Source organism: Equus quagga, chromosome 2 (genome assembly GCF_021613505.1).
Source record: "Equus quagga isolate Etosha38 chromosome 2, UCLA_HA_Equagga_1.0, whole genome shotgun sequence".
Classification (NCBI taxonomy): Eukaryota; Metazoa; Chordata; class Mammalia; order Perissodactyla; family Equidae; genus Equus; species Equus quagga.
The window spans coordinates 126653395-126668750 of record NC_060268.1 but is presented as its reverse complement, the minus strand read 5'-3'; the positions used below and the strand labels follow the sequence as shown (position 1 = coordinate 126668750).

General features: G+C 53.1%; 1 protein-coding gene across 1 annotated transcript; it reads right to left on the bottom strand.

Moving 5' to 3' along the window:
- On the bottom strand, positions 1–6852 carry NODAL (nodal growth differentiation factor). Its single transcript, XM_046652310.1, has 3 exons — positions 6657–6852; positions 1779–2476; positions 1–153 (listed from the first exon to the last, which is right to left on the bottom strand). The coding sequence occupies exons 1-3, from the start codon at positions 6850–6852 to the stop codon at positions 1–3; spliced, it is 1047 nt and encodes a 348-aa protein (XP_046508266.1).
- Between the last annotated feature and the right edge of the window lie 8504 nt (positions 6853–15356).

Below are 15356 nucleotides of genomic sequence, written 5' to 3'. Positions count from 1 at the left end.
TCAAAGGCACCCACATTCTTCCACGATCATGTCTCTGTGGTGGTCTAGAAGGACTCTGCCGTTGTCCACGTACAGCATGCTCAGTGGCTTGGTCTTGACTGGGGCACAGCAGGTGGAAGGGACCCGGTGGGGCTGGTACCGTTTCAGCAGGCTCTGTGAAAGGGAGGAGAGGGGTCAATTCACACGCCAATAGTCAAGTCAGAAGAGTGTCATTTCAGGGTAAAGGGTGAAAAAGTTACAGAGCGTTAAAAGCAGTTTCTGGGTACAAAAATAGAAGAGAGTATTTTCATAAAGGAATCAGTATGCCAATACATCATCAACCCTCACACCTAAAATAACTTTATCTTTTTTTAAAACAGCCTTTAAATAGAAGATTTCTAAAAGCTATATGTGGGTAGAGCAGTAGCTAACTTACATGTTCTATTGTTCTGGTCTAGAGTGAATACCAGTTTAAAAAATATTCCAAGAAACTCCTGGTTTAGTTCCAGAAATATGAAGCAGAAGAGAGTCATGCGGAAATTCCTGTGGGATTAGCTTTGTTGCCCAGAGAAGGGCAAACAGAGTCAATGGGAGAAAAGGTAACAACTCCTGGGCTTTCCGGAACTGGGCCCTGTCCCTGGGGTCCAGTGATGTCTTTTCAGATCAAAGTGTCAGAGTTGGCGCCCGGGACTGTCTGGGTCTGTGGTTCCCTCTGATCGTGCTGCATGTAGGTTGGTGGAGCAAAGGGGCCTGGAAGAGGCTCAGGAGGGCCTTTGCCCAGGACAGGTTCTCCAAGGTGCTGGCCCCCACCAGTGCCTCCACTGCATGAGCTCAGCCCATGTGCTCCCCAGAGCCTCAAGCCCGCCTGAGGCTTAGCATGGAGGATGTACTACGGGTCCAAGAGTTCTGAGTCTACGCTTCATGGAGTGATGTAAAAACACTTTGGTTCCATATGACCTTTGAGAGCAGGGCAGGGCCACCATATTAGGCTCTATTCTCTGCTTTCTCCATCTCATTCTCCTTCCATTCCTCTCCCTCCACCACCTTCTAGAACTTAGGTTGACAGTGGCACCTGGTGGCAGCCTCTGGCCTTATTTACTCCTGCCAAATGGGTGTCTAACTCCTGTTTTAGGCAGCAAAAGTACAGTAGCTGGAACAATATTATCTCAACCACGGCCCTATAAACGTGGCCCCCATTTTATCAGTTAATCACAGACTTCTAGTAATGATAATACAACATCAAACACGCCTGTTATCTGCCAACTACTATACACGTGGTATGCATATCATCTCATTTAACCCTTCAACATCCCTGTGAAATATGCATTGCTATCCCCATTTTACAGGTAGGAAAACTGAGGCCCAGAGAGTAAGCAACTTGATCAATATTGCACAGCTAATAAGTAAGAATCAAACCCAGGCCTGTCTATCCCCAAACTCCAGATTCTGAACTTCCTTTCCTAGAATGTCAGGGCTGTGGAGGAGCTGAGACCCACTGGTCTACACCCTCCACTCCTGACTTTATGAACGATAAGGAAAAAGTCCTAGGAAAGCAATGTGTTCAAGGCTGCCCAATGGGGCATGACTCCACGTGGGCTCTCTGAGGATGCTGTCATTGGTCATCTCTATATCCTTAGGACCTAGCACAGGACCTGGCACACTGTCGGTGCTTCAACAACTGCACGAATGAACACAGTAACTCAATAGCAAAGCTGGAGACCTGTTGCCCTGATCTGGCAGTATGGCCACTTCTCCCCATCAGCTTACTGTCTCCCCTCCCCTAGGCCTTGGGGTCGCACCTGGATGTAGGCGTGGTTGGTCGGATGGAACTCCTCCCCCACGGGGTTAGGACACTCGCCCTCACAGCGATAGGCATTGTACTGCTTGGGGTAGATGATCCAGGAGCCCCATCCAATCACGTTGAAGTCCACCTGGAACTTGACCTTCCGACACAGTTGGCTTCTGTCTGGCAAGTGATGTCGACGGTGCCTCCTGTCCCTCTCCCGGGAGAGCTGTCCCTCCTGGGCCCGCCAGGAGCTCTCAGCTTCCCAGAGCAAGGTAGAGCTGCCCAGCCGCCTCTGCTCTGGGGACAGGTTGGAGTAAAGCATGAGGAGCACGTCAGCGACAGGCGGTGTGGGAGGCTGCTGCCAACACTCTCCAGCCAAAGTGGACATCTGCTCCTCCAGCTCCCCAGGGTGCTTCAGCCACTTGGAGAGTGGCCTGGTCACCTCCAGGACCATGCTGCCTGAGGAAAAGGTCACCTGGGACTGGGTGACAGTGAACAGGTCCATCCGAAGACGTTCCAGGCAGTAGGCTGGGTCCTGATCCGCATCCAGCTTCGGCTGGTGGAAAATCTCAATGGAGAGCGGGACGTCAAGGGGAAGGTCCGCAGGGCTGGACAGCTGCAGCCGGAGCTCAGCCGACACCAGATCCTCTTCTTGGCTCAGGAAGGAGAAGTCAAAAGCAAAGGTCCAGTTCTGCCCATCCACCTCCACATCTGGGTGGGAAAAACCAGGAAGGAAGCAGGGTGAGTGGGGGCCTCCTGCAGCCTCACGGCAGGTAACAACAACCATAGCTCCTGCTTGAGCCCTTACCGTATATAAATCCTCTCTCTTAATCCTCACTCAACCCTATGAGTTGCGGCCATTATTGAGTCCATTTTAGAGATGAAGAAAATTGAGGCTCACAGACGTTAAGTTACCTGCCCAAGGTGTCATTGGAAGGTGGCAGACAGAGCCAAGAATAAACGTGGATTGTCCAGCTGCAAAGCCCAAACTCCAACCCACGGATCTGCCGTCCTCCCTCAATACGCTCCGCAGCCAGACAACAATGGGTAAAAATTAGATGGGTTCGCCTCCCCCGTCCTCTCTCCCCTCACACTCGCAGTCTAAGGCCAAGCCCTGAGCTTTCGGACTTAAATTCACCCGCGACCCTGGAGCCAAGCGCCTTCCCAGGCTCTGCGTGCTCGTTGGAAAGACCTGGCCCACAGGCACAAGGAAGTTGTGTGCATACCGTGGAAAAGCTCGTGGTTCTCAGGGAGGAACAGGCAACAGAAGCCAAAGACTGGCCACCTTCTCCCCACCAGTTCCTAAAGATGAAGGCAGAAACTTCAGGAGTTTTTGGCAAGCTTACAGTTAGGCTTCTATGGGCGTTCTAAACTTGACTTTGCACTGACTTTTGCACTTTCCCACCCAGAGGTCTCTCCTACCTGCCTGCAGGGCACCCACCTCTCCCGCCCCAAGTCATTCACACACGCCCCCCCAGGCCTGTTCCACCCACCCAAGACAACCAAACCCAAACTGCAGAAGAGGAATATGGAGGAAGCACATCCCGTTTATTTGAGTCCTGTACTGATTTGGTCTGGTGTCTGGGAATAGGACGTATTTGTGGATTTTCAGGGCATCTTTAACTTTTTTTCAAACCTAGTTGCAATGGGAATAGTAATGCCCTACCCATCTCTGCACAATCATGAGGACCCAAGGAAATAAAGAGGTTTGAAGGTTTATTGCTAAATAAAAGTTAGGGATTCACTAGAAATAAAAGCAGTAGCCCTTTCATGAACAGACGCCAGAGGGAGAAATGATCTCAGATTTAGGGCTGCTCTGGGCAGACACACAACAGTTTATTTCTTTAACGTCTCATAGGGCATCTTTGGTCAGAGAGTGAATTTCTCTGCAAGTCGAGCCTGCACTAGAAGGGGGCAATTCCCAGCTCCAGCCCCCTGGCAGCTTCTCCCAGCCCATCTCTAGCTGTTCTTTTTCACTTAATTTCCACTTCCCTCCTCATTAGCACCCGCAGGGGGCAATAACCGGCCCCTGACTAGCGACTCTTCCCCAGAGGTGTGGGGAGGAGGCTGACATAGCCAGTGCCCATTGCAGCACCACCTGGTTGCCAGGGTATTAGGTGGGACATGCGGCAACACCTGGCCAGCTGCACCAGGAGATACAAAGGTTATTATCTCAAGTTCCACAAATGGCCTTTCAGAGGAAGGCATCCATTGGTTAAGAGCAGCGGCCCTGGTGCCTCCTGTGATGGTCCAAATCCTGCCACTTGCCATTTAACAATGGGCAGGGTACTCTCTGAGGCCTTCTCTGGGCCTCAGTTTCCCTTTGTAAAAGGGAGATGGTGACAGTATCCACCTCACAGAGGTGTTGTGATTTGCTGAGATAATGCATGTAAACTTTGCCGAGCACAACAACCAAAGAGCAATCAACGCTGGCCGTCATCAACCCCTCCTTATTACTGCCCAGGCCCAAAGTTAGAAAGGAAGGTGTCCTGGCAGTGAGAGACCTGGACAGGGGAACGAAGCCATCTGTTACCAGGACGGGCAGTGTGCACGGAGAGGCAAGGAGGACATTACTCGTTCCTGCTGGAAGAGTCTGGGACTCCACACCCCACCCCCAGCCGAGGGCTCCCTGGGACACAGTGCTGATAGGTTCTCTTCGAGTTGGCTCCAGCTCCTCTCAGAATGGGACGTCTAATCTGTTGGGGGTCAATGATGCCTGAGGAAAGCTAAGAATGCTCTCCCCAGAAAAAGCTGACCCTCGCACTTACACAATAAATGTGATTTGGGGTTGGGCATGAGGAAGGGGTCCATGGACACCCTGAAACCCATCCATGCACTGAATGCAGACTTGGCCACATAGGCCCCAGGGAACTCCTGAGCCACCTCCAATTCTAAAGAAGGAAGTGGTTGGGCTCCTGCCCTTGGATTCCCTCCTTACACACGGTGCCGGGGCCAAGTAAGGTGACGGACTCCAAAGAAACGGAGGGTGTGCGTGTGACACCGAGTGCCCACTCTACAGTATTATAAATTATAAAGGGAATTCCCACTAACTGCTTCTCCACCCAAGTGTTTTACAAGCACTGTCACCTTAACTGTCCGCCACCGTTAGCACTACGTTGCAGAGGAGGAAACCAACTGAAGGTCCAGAGTGAAGGTGGTTAAGCAGTGACAGCCGAAGACGCAAACCCAGTTTGGTTAGACTCCAACACCCACTGCCGCTGGGCCGGTGCGACTGACAAAGAAACCCAAGAGGGAGAGGAGCCGGCTTGGGACATCGCTTCTCTATCAGCCTCCCCGAGGCAGGCTGTTCTGGCTGTTTTTAAAAAAAACACTAATTCACAACAATGTGAATGTACTTAATGCCACTGTGCACTTAAAAATGGTTAAAATGGTAAATTTTGTTTTGCACATTTTACCACACACACACACACAGATGAGGCAGAAAGCCAGCCTGTCCCCTAACAAAAGAGAAAACTAGAGGAATCAACTGAAAGGCCAGGGACACACAAGGGATTGGGAAGCAGGGTTTGAGGGCCCAGCACCCAGTTTTCCAGACTCCCAGGTGATCGAGTCACCACAAACCTTCGAGAACTCTCCCGGAGGAGGGAGTGAACTGGAAAAGTGCATCCCCCCTTTGCCCAGTCCCACCCACCCTGCGGATTTCTGGCAGAGACGCCTAGCACTCCAATAATTTTCAAAGTGCCCCGCCCCTCGGGTGTGTCTGGCTGGTCCCCAGATGACCCTTCCGGAGAGGGTCATCAGCGTCTGACCCCAGTCGTGGCAGGCCAGGGAGCTACGAGCCCCTACCCCCAGACCACAAGGGGCCGGCGGGTGGCCAGTCAGATCAAATCATCAGATGTGGATTGGGACCCAGCCCCAGGGAGGCCGTCTGGCCCCCGGCAGGCAGAGGGAGGAGCGGAGGTTCAGGGCTCTGTGCCCCCCATCCCGCCACACCCCTCCCCCAGGCGCCAGGATGTGGATTGCGTGGGGGGAAGGGAACCTGCGGGAAAGAGACCCCACGGGAAGGGCTCCCTCTGCTCAACACCCACCTGTCCGCCGCGCCCGGCATCCAGAACGAGCTGCCCCCTCCTCGTGGGCAATACTCCTAGGTCACCATGGTCCCCCCCACCCGCCGCCAAATCTAGGCTCCGAATCCGGAGTCACCCGGGACACCGACACCCGGGCTCAAGGACCCAACCCGGCCTCAGTTCTTGATGTCGGGGCGCCCCATCTCTAATCTCAGATCTCTGAACCCTAATCCCTGATAGGACATGCTTGATACCAGGTTTCGAAGCTCGCTCTCAGCCTGAGACACTCCGAACTCCAGACCCGGGGACCCATTCACCCTCACTCGCAAAATGAAAAATGAAAAAAATTCGACAAGACAAAATAATCGTAGCAATAATAGCGACCACTTATTGTTACTATGCCTGGTTTTGGGTAAGCGTCTTCTGTGCCTTGTCACCTAGCCCTCGCCACAGACTTGTAAGGGATGTACTATTTCCCCATTCTACAGATGCGGAAACCGAGGCGCCCGGAGGTTACGTAATTTAACAAGATCTCAGGGCTACATGGCGCGATCGGGCTCCCACCCACCATACAGTACCGCGACCTAGCCATTCTAAACCAGAACGCGGAACGCAGAGGGCTCCGTCCAGGACACAGCCCGGACGCCAGAATCCCCGCCATCCACCAGCCCCGCGCCCCGAGCCAATGCAGACGTCGAGACCCCCCAGACCCAGACCCTGGACGCGCCCTCCGAGCGCGTTGCTACGCCCCCGACCGCGGCAGCCCCAGCCCCCGGCCCGCTCGGGATCCTTCCAGAGTCCGTGGGCAGGACGCGGCCCGAGGCGCTTCGGGCGGCTCGGCGGGGCCGGGCGGGGCAGCCCACCTTGCGCCTGCAGGCTGCGGATGATGTCTGCCCGGGGCAGCGGGTCGCGGTAGAGGCTCAGCATATACGCGAGAGGGGACGGCGACGAGGGCTCCCCACGCGTACGAAGGGGCACGGGAGCCACCGTCGCGGCGCCCGCCTGGAGCAGGGCCCACCCGGCGTGCAGCAGGAGGAACGGCAGGCGGCAGGCGTGCATGGTGGGCGGCGGGCCGGGGAGCGGCGCCTCCGCCTCTTATATCCTGGGCCTTCGCAGCCGCCCCGCCCCTGCCCTTCCTCCGAGGGGAAAGCTTTAAGATCGTATACACCCCACCCCGGGGAGGGGGGTAGACCCCAGAGGGAGCCCCTACTAAGGACAGGCGTGCCTTGAGCCTGGTAGGGAGGAGACCCCAGAGGTGGAGGAGCCGTTAGGGCCAGGGACCGCCTACTTTGCTCGGTCGGGGCATCCTGACACCCTGCTACTCTAGATACTAAAGGCCTTGTTTCTGAGACGTAGTAGGCTTGTCGCTGGCAAACTAATTCCTAGGTCAGAATCGTGTCTTCCTTACTCTGCTTCACCTGGCACCCCTGCCCTTTCCTGTCCTCAGGCTGCAGATGGAGCAGGCTCAACAAGGAGCAGGTAGGGAATGGCATGGACCCTGGGGACTCTGAAGCAGGCTGCAGCCCTACACTGGCTTAGGGTGCTTCAGCCCGCCAGATCTGTGCAGCCTTCCAGGACACTGTCCAGAAGGCCTCTGGGAGCACCCCTGGCCTTATCTGGCAAGGCCCGTCTGGAGGGCTGGCCTCTGGGAAACTACTGGGTACCAGGAGTTGCTGGAACAAAGGTGAGCTCTAGATGAAGCCACACGGACCCTGCTTCAAATATGGAAGTGCTCTCCCAGGGAAGACAGAGGGTCCCCGTGACCTGACCAGGATGAAAGACGGACTTCTCCATCGGAGAAGCGAAGTATTCAGCAGAAGCTAGAGCCTGGGGTGTAGCTCCCCGGGTGACCCTGGCCCTCACGAAGGGGACACTTGTGTGTCGTCAGGCTCTTGTCTTCACAGGTGCACAGCACCCCGGTGATTTCAGGAAAAGTGTTGCCAGTGCTGTCCATGTCCTGCAGTCCCTGCCCGCCAGGCAGTTACTCCAGGAGACTCGGGTTTCCGCTCAGGACCTCCCACTTCCCTCTCTCCGGGCTCTGCTTTCCTCATCTGCACAACAGTGCTCCTGGCCTGGCCTCCCTTCCAGGTGCAGAATCAGGTCAGAGCTGGAATTACCTTTAAAGAAATGTAAATCCCAGTCCGTTGTCTGGTCGCAGCTGTCTTCCTCAGCTCAGGAGGGCTCTTTCTCCCCCACCCCTCTGCCCTTTCCAAGCCCTGACAAGCACATTAGCAGCTGGCTGGCATTTACTGCAACACTTACTCTGTGCCAGGCACGTCTCGGCTCCTTTCACAGGATGCTGCCAGCTCCAAAGAACCCCAGGCATGAGCAGGTGTTAGACAATGGAAGGAGGCCCAGCCGGCTCAGCCAGGAGCTCCGAACCGGTGTCGGGGGAAGCCATCCCACCCAGCAGGAAGGGACCTCTTCTAGGAGAGACCCGGGTTGCAGACCCACACCGGCCATGGGACCTAGACAGCCTGCTCACCCTGCCAACTGTTCGTTCCTTAAAGTTGGGGACTGTTTTGTTCATCGTGCTCTCCTCGCAGTGCATGTCTTGGTTGGGCCCCAAAGAATCTTAAGTAAATAAATCAATGAATGGCATGTGTCCGGACTGGCCCGAAGGTAAGTATCACCTGGGCTGTTTGTTAAACTGTTGATTCCCGAGTCCCAATCCGGACCTTTCAGAGTTAGAATTTGGAGAGAGGGTTAGGTAATCTGTGTGTTTAACACGCACCCCTGTGAGTCTTCCCAGACAACTTTGAAAACCTGGGTGGGCTGGGTTACAGATTGGCACCCAACTCTCTGCGTTCAGCTTCCTCATCTGTAAGACATGACTGGAAATACCTCCTTCCATACGGAATAAATTAAACGAATGCTAAAATGGTTTGCAAGCTCTAAAACCTGGTGTATTTGTAAAGCCTTATGCATATAGGTATTATTATGGGTGCACCGTGGTTCTTGTCTGACTTCCCCAGTCTGGGGCTCGCTGGCTCGGGATTGTCAGCCCCGGCCCTCTGCATCAGAGCCCCCGCAGAGGCACAGGCACCTTCACACAGTGAGAGATCGCCGTCAGTGCTGTGGGAGCCCCTGATGAGGACACGGGAGCACGTGAATGAAGAACACGAAGAATGGCAACACGGGAGGTACAGACAGCTAGACAGAGGTATGGGAGTCAGCCCCCCCAAAACCCAGGTCTCCGCAGTCCCCACGTGTCCTGGAATCCAGGTGGTCCCAGTTTAAACAGGGACATTTGGCACAAGCAGTCTTATCCACCAAGATTGGAGAAGGAACAACGAAGATGATATATTTACTTCCCATACAGACCAGACGCTTCTTGAAATTGAGGGTACCGCTCTATCCATCCTGTGTCCCTCGCACTATGTGTCACATAGTAGATGCTCGATAAATGTTTCAGTTAAAATGAATGATAATAACAAGAGCTACCATTTATTGAGCACCTAAAGCAATAGGCACTCTGCTAATGATTGCATTGATTTTATCATCGTCTGTACTTCAGGGCTTAGAGAACAGAGGCTCAGAGGGAAGAAGGTAACTTGCTCAAGGCCGCAAATTTACAACTGGAAACAGCCAGTATGTGAAAGGCCAGGTCTGCTCGTTACCCAAACCCATGCTTTTAGCCCTATTGCTTCCCTATCAATGAGAGGGTGAACATGTGCCCTGTACAAAGACCTTAAAAAACTCTCAGATAAAAGTCTGGGCTTTCCCAGGGTCTGCGAGCGCAGACAGCTCGTTTCTGATGTGTATTGGTCCAGAGCTGTGTGGGGGCCTGGAGGTGCTCTCTGACCAGCAAGAGCGACTCTGTCAAAGCCCGGCCATCACTGACCTTTCTCCAGCTCTGGCACCCTGGAAGAACTCGAGTCTCTGTCCCCTCCTCAAGACAGAGGCTGACAGCAACCCTTCTCATTTTTCAGGACATTCATTCATCCAGGATGCATTTCCGCAAGAAGGACCAGAAGTGTCCTCTACCCAGGAAGGGAGTGACACCTTCTCACTTCCCCTGCCCCAGACAGACTGACCGACAGATTACCTGACCTGGGAGATAACCTTTGAGGGCCATCCCGGCTGGCTGGAGGGTGGGGGGCAAAGTCCCTTGAAGTTCTCGAATGCTTTCTGTCAGGCTGTTCCAGACCCTCCTTCGACATGAGCAACGTTATGCGGCGTGGTTAAGTGCCAGGCTCAGTGAGGTCAGGCTGCCAGGAGGCAGAATCTGGATCCTTCTCTGTCACCACTTGGGCACATTAGACCGTCACTTATCATCTTGAATCTTCTGCTTCCTGGGCTGAAAAATGGAGATAAAGGGTAGTATCTACCTGACAGAAATGTTGTAAGTAGTCAATGTGAGTAAAGCGCATAGTGCATGAGGCATCTGGTCGTTTGTTTATTCATTCGTTGAACAAACCTGCTTATGTGGTGAGTCTAAGGCAGGTGAACTCCAAGTGCTGGCTTCTCAGGGAGCCAAGGCAGGACGGCTGTTGAGTTCTGCACATATTCAATGAGCATTTTCTATGTCAGGGTGACACTGGCTGTCTTCCCATGTATGTCAGCCTATCGAAGCCTGTGTGATCCTGTTCAGCCCTTGCTGAAGCTCTGTGAGGCATGTAAGGCATTTCAGAGATGGGGACACTGAGGTAGGGAGGAATTAAATAGTGTAAGTTTTGTAGGGTGGAGGGCGTCTGCTTTTTCATGTCCCTTCAGTGCCCAGCAGAGCTCCTGGCACACAGGAACTCACTAAATACGTGTCAAGTGGTTGAATGAATCCCGTATTCGTGAAGCAGGTGCCCCGCACACCTCTCCCTGCACGTGCTCCTGCACACACCCTCCCGCTGTTGCCACTTTATCCACCTGCTAAACTCCTACTCAGCCATCAAGACACAGCCTAAAACTCGCCTCCTCTGCAACCCTGTCACTAGCTCCCCAGCAAGTGGGCCAAGCCCTCTTCAAAGTAAAGCATCGTAGAGCAGTTGTCTAAGCCTCTTCCGTCGCCGCCAGCAGACCTTGAGCTCCCTGGAAGCAGGGATGGCTCCCGGCTCGTTCCTCTCCGAAGCCCAGCCCCTGATTCATAACTGACCGTCGCTTGCTGTCCTCGTCAGCCTAAACGAATGACTGTGATGATGGAGGCAGGTCGAAGCACAGGCTTCTTTCTGGCTTCCATCTTCGGCACTCGCCCACCCCTTCTGTTACCCCCACTGCTGGGCTTGGAGGCCGACACCCAGGGCCGAGCTGTGCTGTGTCGGCATCTCTGCTGAGCACACGTGGCTCTCCGTGATCTGGAGATGGAGACCATGGCCCTCCCCCACCATCCCCTGGCACCCCAAGGGCACTCCAGGCCCATGGAAACGCCTACCCTTCCCCAGAGTTCAAAGCTGCTCCTCCTCTGCCCAGACGGTTCAGCCCCCTCTTCCTTCACACAGACCGCTCCTGTTCACCCCACAGACTCCAGCTCAAGGGTCTCCTCTTCCAAGCCTTCCTCAGGTGCTCTCCCTCCACCTTCAGGCGCCCTCCCTGCCCCATTCAGGCTCTGACCCAGCTGCTTTTTGTTGACGGGTTGAGGTCCTTGAGCCCCTAGTTGTTTTCCGCCAGCAAGCCTGGCGTGCAGTTTGCTGGATATTCTTCAGAGTGCTCGGCGAGGGGCCTGGCAAGGTTGCAAACCCCGCACCTGCAGCCAGCCTCGGCTGATAGCAGGGTTTTGTCTGCCTCCAGCGGTATTTTGAAAGGCTTTTATTTAAATTGCCAACACTGAAAATTCTTAAGATTTTGCATGAAGTAGGTTTTTCATCATTTGAGAAGTGGAAAGGTCTGGGCCCTCATTTCAACATGGCAAACGGTCCCTAATGCTGAATGGTACCTGCTTCCTTCAGGCAAGGTCTCTTCTCTAAGGTGCAGCTTCTTATGCCCATTTGCCTGTCCCTGAAGACAAACAAGTTTGAGACCCTTGCATGTGCTGCATGAGAGAAAGACACTGGAATCAGTTAGGAAACGCAGGCTCACGAGTGTTTGGGTTGGGCTGCCCCGTGTCCTCCTCCACAGGGACTAACCCATGGATTGTGAGTACCTGGCCCAGGCTGATGAGATGGAAATAACCTATTGTTTAGTAAGTGCTTGCATCATCTGGTTGACCCCTCCTTTCACCCCTAGGGAGGACATTGGGTATTTACTCCCATTTTACAGGTAAGGAAACTGAGGCTCGGGGCGTTTGGCAGCTTGCCTGAGATGGAAGACCTAGCCAGGGGTGACGCTGTGATGGACCCTCAGTCATTCTGACTGGATACTACCCTGTCCCAGCACAGTCATTTGTGGCCTCTCTTGCACAGAGAGGCCCTTCCCTCTGACCCTGTCTAAACTGACCTCCTGCACTCTGTCACCTCACCCTGTTCCTTCATTTCCTCCACAGCACTTTCACGGTCGGAAATCCGCTTGTTTTGTTTGGTGCTGTTGGTTTATTTTGTCTGTTCCCCTCCCCCAGCACTGGCCTAAACCAGATTGCCTGTCTGTTCAGTTTGCCACAGAACCCCCAGCACAGCTCTTGATACAAGCGCTCAGAACATATTCGTTGAATGAATACATTTAACCCAGCCCCCGGACTGGGGGACACAGAGGTAAGATGGCGAGGCTAAGGGAGGCACTTCTTGATCCGGTGGCCACCAAAAGGACGTAAACCCCTGTAGGTCACTAGCTGCTTCTGGTTTCAAGTTCTTCCCCCTCACTCTCCTGAGCATGTGGTGGGGTAGACAGTAGATGCTCAATATATGCGCCTGTCTTGGCACACCGATGTCTTAATGTCAGCAGAATGCCTTCTTAGTGCTCCTGGCTCCTTATGAACACGATTCATGTTATTGTACCTTCTCTGTGCATCACTTACGCCACCTCTCACCGCCATTCTCTCTCGTGATCCTTGCAGGAGCTGTGTGACCTACAGGGCTGGGAGCACCCTCAGGGAGCTGGTAGGGGCCAGGGCTGTCTAACTGAGTCTCCTACTCCCTGCAGCCCCTCCTGGGTGGAGCCGAGGCCTCACTTGTGGTTCCCACAGGGTCAGGAGGTGAAGGCTTGGCCTGGCCTGGGAAACAAACAGAGAGACCACCAGGAGGATGCTCTCCTCCCACCCCGGAAGCTTCTCAGGGATTCCCAAAGCGCAGCCAGCCACCCCTGCCTCCTGCCTCCCACGTCCCCGTCTCCCCTCCACTGAGAGGCATTGGTGCCGAAGCTGAGCTGGAGTTGGATGACCCAGCTGAGCCTGGGGCTGCCAGAAGCCTCCGTGCGCGCGTGTGTAGAGGGCGAGGAAAAGAATCTGCACTCAGAACGAAGTGCTTTCTGTGGGAGTAAGGCCTGCTAGGGAGCGCTCATGGTGTGCCAGCACCAACCGTGCCAAGGGCTTGATATGCGCCAGTAGCTCGGTGTTTCCCCAAACTGCTTGATCATAATAATCCCCGGGGCACTTAGTAAAACTAAAGGGAGTCCCAAAAGTCATAGTGCGCTTTTTCCAGTGCTTTTTTAAGCTTTAATAACTTCAAAAGTATAAATGATAGAAACTTACAAAAACCACCCTTTGATAGTTTAATTATTTAGTTTTGTGAATTTTTAATAATAGATTTTTAATTTTTTATTTCAGTCAACATGGCTATCTTCAAAAAACATTAAAATTAAAATTTCATTTTTCAACATTCAAAACAACCCCAATGCCATCGGGGGTGACCGGGTAAAGAAGTCGCGGTGTACCTAGATGCTGGAGCACTCCTCGACAATAAAAAGGAACGAACTGGTGCTGGATGCAACAGGACGAATCTCAAAATGATGGTGCTGAGGTCAAGAAGCCAGATGAAAGGTAGTATCTACTGTGTGATTGAATTTATATAAAATTCTAGAAAATGCAAACTAATGTTTGCAGACAAGCACATCGGTTGCAGAATGTGGATCAAGGTTGTCTGGGGAGAGGGGCAAGGGAGGAATTACAGAGGGGCACAAGGAAGGTTGTAGGGGTGAGAAATATGTTCATTATCCTGATGTAGTGATGGTTGGACACATACGACAAAGCTTACCGGAAAGTAAATTTTAAATATTTGCAACTGTTGTGTGTCAATTACACCTTACTAAAGCTGTAAAAATGAATGTAAGTGTAATAAACTTTTAAATTATAAAAGTTATTATTCAAAATTTGTAAAACTAAATAAACAGGAGGTTTAGATAATTAAACGTTGATGTTCTTTGTCAATTTGAAGCATTCGTATTTCTGAAATAGAAGTATACTTGATAGAATATACGTCTACTAAAGCTTAGAAGTGCGCTAAACCCTTGGGACACCGAAGTCTTGTAGGTCTAGAGACACGGGATAGGAGCCCCTGTCTTCCAGTGAGTCTTACTAGGTAAGCTGGGAAACAGCATCATCTCTTTCTCTTTCTCTTTCTGGCTTCCCACAAACCCATGAGGTAGCTGCTTCTGTTGGCTTCTTTCTAGAGATGAGGTGTCTGAGGCGCAGAGAGGCTAGGTGACTTGCCAAGGGTCAGGCAGTTAGTTAATGGCAGGGCTAGAATTTGGGCACAGGCCTTCTGGCTCCAAAGCCCACACTTGGGGTAACTCAGGCAGGGTGGGGGGACTTGCATCTCCAAAGTCCCCAAGCCCTGTGCCCTGTTAGTCACTGACCATGGGATCCCAGGCTGGTGCACCCCCCCTCACATCAAAGGGCCCCAGACTTCAAAGGCAGCTGGAGGGGAGGTGCACATACCTGGCTGGCTATGTAGGGAAGCGGGGGAGGCTAATGTGATTAACCCTGACCCAGTGGGGTGGGAAGTGTCTTCCTGGAGTGGATAATTCAATGGAAGCAGCTTGAATACATTCTCACCCAATACCCACCCTCAGAGCTTTTCATTCCATGGCTACTAACAGAACCTCTAGACCTGGGAATTAGGGTGAGATGGGGGCTGTGCCAAATGGGCGTCCATTCCACAGATAGAAAACGGGTTGGAAGCCAGCTGTTACCAGTTGTGTGCCAGGCATAGCACTGAGTGCCTTGGACACGTGCCTTGTGCACAGCTGCAGGGAGCTGCTTTTGCCTTGTCTTCGTTGGTAGAATTACTCCCATTTTACTGATGAGCACACTGAGGCTTGGATCGCTTGAATACCAGCCCCGGGTCAAGCTGGTACTAAGCAGCCAAGCTGGAATTGGAGCCTAGGTCTGTTTGACTCTAATCCTCAGTCTCCATCCCGTCATTCAAGAGTGGACAAACAGCTGGGACCCCAGGGTGTTCTGGTCTTTGCTTCACTCTGGCATGAGGGCAGCAGGTATGAGGTAGTGCTGTGCTTGTCTGCCCACTTACCATGCTCACATCTTTGGGGAACAGGGACCAGGCAATCCAATGCTGACACAATGTCCCCATGATGTGAGATGAGCCCCCATTCCCTCATCCCATGGCTCCCACATCTGTCCCTCATGTCCCAATCATTGTCCCACTAATCTTCTGCCCCATCGCTCCCCTGACAGAGGCTGCCATCTCAGAGCCAGAGGAACAGGTTATGAAGTCTGAGGGAGGCTACACCCGCCGGCCCCCCCC

Bases quoted from the DNA above. Each gene is read 5' to 3' on its own strand.
- NODAL (XM_046652310.1), bottom strand. From the start codon at position 6,852: ATGCACGCCTGCCGCCTGCCGTTCCTCCTGCTGCACGCCGGGTGGGCC. The intron at 2,477-6,656 runs GTGGGCTGCCCC...TTTCCCACCCAG, and splicing joins CCGCAGCCTGCAGGCGCAAG to ATGTGGAGGTGGATGGGCAG. The intron at 154-1,778 runs GTGCGACCCCAA...TCCCTTTCACAG, and splicing joins CCAACCACGCCTACATCCAG to AGCCTGCTGAAACGGTACCA.